Source organism: Ranitomeya imitator, chromosome 1, assembly GCF_032444005.1.
Source record: "Ranitomeya imitator isolate aRanImi1 chromosome 1, aRanImi1.pri, whole genome shotgun sequence".
Lineage (NCBI taxonomy): Eukaryota > Metazoa > Chordata > Amphibia > Anura > Dendrobatidae > Ranitomeya > Ranitomeya imitator.
The window spans coordinates 1,190,653,838-1,190,659,837 of NC_091282.1; the positions used below are offsets into that span (position 1 = coordinate 1,190,653,838).

Here is a 6,000-nt window from a genome sequence, read left to right on the forward strand (position 1 = left end):
TGCCGCCTCATCACTATCGAAGCTGCTGCCTCACCAACACCGGAGCTCCTGCAACCCTCAACCTACTGTCTCCTCCCCCATAATCCTGTAGAATGTAAGCCCGCAAGGGCAGGGTCCTCGCCCCTCTGTATCAGTCCGTCATTGTTAGTTTGTTTACTGTATGTGATATCTGTAACTTGTATGTAACCCCTTCTCATGTACAGCACCATGGAATCAATGGTGCTATATAAATAAATAATAATAAAAATAATAATAATATGTTACAATGGATCCAGCAGAAATCCGTTAGGAGAAGAAAGTTGTGCTGACACAACTTTTTAGTCCATGATTCACTAACTGATCTCTGTAAATCAATTTTTTAACATTGCAGTCAATGGACAACGGATCCATTAATGCAGCATCCATTATTACGGCATCCGTTGTCTATTTCTAATGGATCCAGCAAGATAAAGCCTTTGATTGCCAGATCCATTAGAAATAGATGACAATGGATGCCGCATTAATGCATCCATTGCCCATTGATTGCCCAATGTTAAAAAAAAAAAAAAAAAACAGATCCGGCAGAGATCAATTAGTGAATAATCGACTAAAAAGTTGTCAGCACAACTTTTTTCCTAATGGATTTCTTCTGGATCTGTTCTAACGGATCATTACAGCATATGTGAACATAGCCTAAACTGGCGTTGAATTATTAGAATGAATGGACAAATGTACCGAGACATTCTTGATAAAAATTTGTTGCCATCTCCCAGGATGATGAAGATGAAACAACAGTAGACATTTCAGCAAGACCATGATCACGAACACACAACCAAGGAAACTCTCAATTGGTTTCACTACAATGGCCCAGCCTCTGACCTGAATCTAACAGAAAAAGTATGGAAGGAACTAAAACACATGAGTTCAAAGAGGGAGCCCACAGGACCTTCAGGATGTGAAGAGTGATTGTGTGGAAGAATGGGCTAAAGTCACACCTGAGCAATGCCTGCCTCTAGTTTCTCTATACAGAAGGCATCTGGCAGCTGTTAACACTAGCAAAGACTCTTGTGCTAAGTATTGAATAGATTTCAATAATAGTGTTCAATACTTTTTCTCTGTGTAATTTTTAATTATTGCACATAACTTTATTTTTATGACATCTATGGTTTGATTTCTTGGCCTGTGTGGATTGGATGGGTTGTTACCAACATCTGGTGAGAATTTCATGTCAATTGCACCTTTTTAGAAATATAGTTTCCTAAAAATAGGTGGTGTTCTATACTTATTTCACTCGTCGTAAGCTGCATTTACACTGCAAGATAATTGTGAACGCGCATTCTTTAAAATTCTCTTTTCACTATTATCCTGCCATGTAAACAAGCTGCCGATCACCTGATGAATGAGCAAAACGCTCGTTCATTGGGTGAAAAAAGTCTTTGTTCTCCGCTGTCATTCTGTGTAAACAGGACTCACTGCCTAGAAGCGTGGCAGCCAATGATCACTAAGCGAAAATAATAATAAATAATGATAATTTATTTACATAGCGCCAACATATTCCGCAGCGCTTTACAAATTATAGAGGGGACTTGTACAGACAATAGACATTACAGCATAACAGAAATCACAGTTCAAAATAGATACCAAGAGGAGTGAGGGCCCTGCTCGCAAGCTTACAAACTATGACGAAAAGGGGAGACACGAGAGGCGGAAGGTAACAATTGCTTTCGTTGTTCACACCAGCCATAGTGTAAGAATCGGGTGTTCATGTAAAGCTGCATGAACCAATTAACAGCCTAAGTATGTAACAGTACAGACACAGAGGGCTATTAACTGCATGAAATGTATGAGAACATGTGAGGAACCTGATTAAGGTTTAAGGGGTTTTTTTTGTTTGTTTGTTTGTTTGTTTTTAATGGGCCACACAGGGATAGTTAGGTTAATGCGTTGAGGCGGTAAGCCAGTCTGAACAAATGCGTTTTTAGGGTACACTTAAAACTGTGGGGATTGGGGATTAATCTTATTAACCTGGGTAGTGCATTCCCAATAATTGGCGAAGCACATTTAAAGTCTTGGAGACGGGAGTGGGAGGTTCTGATTATTGAGGATGCTAACCTCAGGTCATTAGCAGAACGGAGAGCACGGGTAGGGTGGTAGACTGAGACCAGGGAGGAGATGTAGGGTGGTGCTGAGCCATGGAGTTTTGTACTGGATTCTTGAGTGGATGGGTAACCAGTGTAATAACTGGCACAGGGTAGAGGCATCGGTGTAACGGTTGGTGAGGAATATAATCCTGGCAGCAGCATTCAGGACAGATTGGAGCGGGGAGAGTTTGGTAAGATGGAGGTCGATTAGTAGAGAGTTACAATAGTCCAGACGTGAATGAGTGAAACAGTAAGAGTTTTTGCAGTGTCGAAAGTAAGAAAAGGGCGAATTCTAGAAATGCTTTTGAGATGCAGATAAGAAGAGCGAGCCAGTGATCGGATGTGGGGGGTGAATGAAAGCTCGTAATCAAGGATGACCCCAAGGCAGCGGGCATGTTGTTTGGAAGTAATGGTGGAACCACACACGGAGATGGCAATGTCAGGCAAAGGTAGGTTAGTAGAGGGAGAAAACATGAGGAGTTCAGTTTTTGACAGGTTCAGTTTCAAATGTGGTCAATTTTTTCTTTGAAGTAATTGGCCAGATCGTCAGCGCGGAGATCCGAGGTTGGGGCCTGCACTCTTGGGTTGAGTAGGGAATGAAAAGTGTCAAAGACGTTTAGGGTTACTGGACAATGAGGTGATGAGGGTGTTGAAATAGGTTTGTTTGGAGAGGTGAAGGGCAGTGTTGTATGTTTTAAGCATGAACTTATAATGGATGAAATCTTCTGGTAGATTGGATTTTCTCCACAGATGTTCGGCGAACCTGAAGCACCGCTGTAGGAAACGTGTTTGCAGTGTGTGCCAGGGTTGTCGCCATCTGTGCCGAGTTGTCCTATGTATAGGAGGCGCAGCTTCATCCAGGGCACTTTGGAGGGTTTCATTGTAATGCTTCAGAGCAGAATCAGGACATGAGATGGAGGAGATAGGGGCCAATGAGGACTGCAAGCTCTGCATAAGTTTCTGGGTGTTAATGGCCTGTATGTTTCTATAAGTGTGGAAAGTGGGGGTGACATGAACGGGATGGCTGATCTTGATAGTGAAAGAAAGGAGGTTGTGGTCAGAGAGCGGGAGAGGGGAGTTTGTAAAATCATCCACTGAGCAAAGTCGGGAGAAGACCAAGTCGAGGGAGTTTCCGTCTTCATGCGTTGGAGAGTTAGTATGCTGCGAGAGGCCGAAAGAAGAGGTTAGAGATAAAAGGTGAGAAGCAGAGGGGAGAGGGAAAAAGCAATGGGGATGTTGAAGTCACCCATGATGAGGGTGGGGATGTCACAGGAGAGAAAGTGTGGAAGCCAGGTGGCAAAGTGATCCAGGAACTGATGAGAGGGGCCGGGAGGACGATGCATAACCGCCACTCTCATGGAGAAGGGGATGTCTGACAGCATGGACTTCAAATGAAGGAAAGACAAGTGAGGGTACTTGGGGGATAACTTAGAAGGTACATTTGGGTGAAAGGAGCAGACCAACTCATCCACCTGGTCTGTTGTCCGGTTTTGGGGTATGAGAAAAGTGTAGTCCACCATATGAGAGAGCAGCAGCAGCGGTGTCTGACTGCTGGATCCAGGTTTCAGTTAGAGCCAGGAGGTTGAGAGAATCAGAAAGGAAGAAGTCATGGATGAAAGGGAGTTTATTACACACAGAGCAAGAATTCCAAAGGGCACATTTGAAAGAGACAGAAGGCATGCATGGAATATTAATAAGGTTAGAGGGGTTTCTGAGTGATCGATTACTTTGACCTGCCTGCGTAAACAGGCATTTAAGCGATCACTTGTTTAAGGCTTACCGATTGGCAGTCGTTTCTATGCCTCTGGGTGGTCCCTGTTATTGGACCTTAAGATAGGGGTCCTGTCATACTGTAGCTTAGCCGCGGACATGCTGTTTCGATCTGGCGGCTGGCTTGTATAGCACCTGACATTCCTCCCCCCTCGGCTGTTAGTACAATCTTTCACATTGCCTTAATAAGTGCTGCGCCTGCTGTAATCACAGAACTTAATCAACTGGTAAGTTCCCTCCGCAGGTTTGCAATCAATTTCTAATTCTCAGTTTAGGTAAAATACTCAAGTTATTTTAGCTACATCTCTATCTATTCTTGCAGCTGGCATCGGCAGGAAGAGCGTAAAGGACAACAGTAATTTACGTCTTCTACTCTGACCCAAAATGAAATGAATATCCGTAGCACCTTTCAAAGAAATAAGGCTAAAAATCAGCCTAAAACACTCACACCCCGATTCTTCAAGGCTGGCATTGTTTACTCCAGTCTTGATGAAGGAGCGTACTGTAGGCAGAGGCGACTAATTCATTAAAAGGTGCCCGGAACGTCATGAATCGGGCTTGTCTCAAAAGTGGCACGCTCCTCGCCACAAATTTTACTGGAATAGGATTTGCTGGGTACGGTATGCCACGGCGTGTCATGAGTTACCCCGGAGGGCTTCGCCACTCTCTGTCCTTCCTGACTCTGCCTATTTTGGCAGAGCTGCTCAAAACTGACGTGTAATCTCCAAAAGTCGCACATTTTTTGCACGACTTTGCCTTGCGTTAAAAATGTCTGGCCAGATTTCTTGCAGAAAGTCTTTGGTGAATCAGTTTCTCATTGTGGGTCAGAAGCTTGAACTTACTGAGATGCATCAGAGGTTTCTAAGTATGTCATCACTGGAGGTGCTCGTCATGTATGGTTAGATGTGTCTGCTGTTTTATGTCTTCTTCTAGATCCTATTTTTATTCTTTCATGTTTGATTTCAGGCCATCAAGAATAATGCCGGCTTCAGGGTTTGGATCCTCTTCTTCCTAGTGATGTGTTCATTTTCATTACTGTTTCTGGACTGGTATGATAGTTAGTAATTGAATGGGAACCGTACTGCCGTAACCGAATTATTGTAATGTAAAATCTCCGCGAAAATGTCACATCTCTGTTGTACGTCTCCCTCCTGAACATTCGCCTGGATATGTTAATAAATGTCACTTGTGATAATGAAGTCGTGGAGGTGTCTACAATTCACTGGAAGATATTGAGCTGTTTGTTACCTGCAGAAAGGCCAGACGTGTCCACACTGCTTACACAATGCCTCGTCACCGTAGTGTAGCTACCGGGGGTTGGTGAATCGGAAGATGTAGTCAGCCCGCGCCTCGCCCTATGAGAGGACCACCCAGAGCAACCGCTACCCTTAACTATATCGGCATGCACGGCACAACAATATTATCTGCAGTAGAGCAGGGAGACACGATCCTACTGCTCTCCGTTCAGTGACCAAAGCGTCCGTGCGCTGTGCAGATGTCGGTGTCCCGGCGAGGTGACATCATCATGTCACATTGGGACTCTGATGTCCTGTGTGATGACAGCAAGTTGGTCCACGCAGAAGCCACATCAGGACCCTAAATTAAGTGAGTATATGATTTGCTTTTATTTTAGTTAAAACTTATGGTGTGACTGTAGAGGCCCTTATACATTGTAGGAGTTTCTGTGGGGGGCTTGGAAAGTCTGGGGGCCATTACACAGTGTGGCAACTAATCTGGGGGCCATTGTACAGTATGGGGGTACTCTGTTGGCCATTGTTACTTTGGGGCGTAGTCTATGGGTTATTGTACAGATTGGGGTGTACTCTGTGGGCCATTGTACAGTTTAGGGCGTAGTCTGGGGGCCATTGTACAGTTTAGGGCGTAGTCTGGGGGCCTTTGTACAGTTTAGAGCGTAGTCTGGGGGCCATTGTACAGTTTAGAGCGTAGTCTGTGGGGCCATTGTACAGATTGGGGCGTAGACTGCGGGCCATTGTACAGTTTGGGATGTAGACTGCGGGCCATTGTACAGTTTGGGACGTAGTCTGAGGGCCATAGTACAGTTTTGGACGTAGTCTGGGGGCCATTGTACAGTTTGGGACGTAGTCTGAGG

The 6,000-nt window shown here is 44.6% G+C and overlaps 1 protein-coding gene across 1 annotated transcript in view; it reads left to right on the forward strand.

The window, feature by feature from the left end:
• STX18 (syntaxin 18) overlaps positions 1 to 5,089 on the forward strand; it is a 197,491-nt gene extending 192,402 nt beyond the window's left edge. The window contains exon 11 of the mRNA XM_069744834.1: positions 4,857 to 5,089. Within this exon, the coding sequence (XP_069600935.1) occupies positions 4,857 to 4,952 (96 nt within the window). The 3' untranslated portion in view covers positions 4,953 to 5,089. The remainder of the gene's footprint in view (positions 1 to 4,856) is intronic.
• The last annotated feature ends 911 nt before the right edge of the window (positions 5,090 to 6,000 follow it).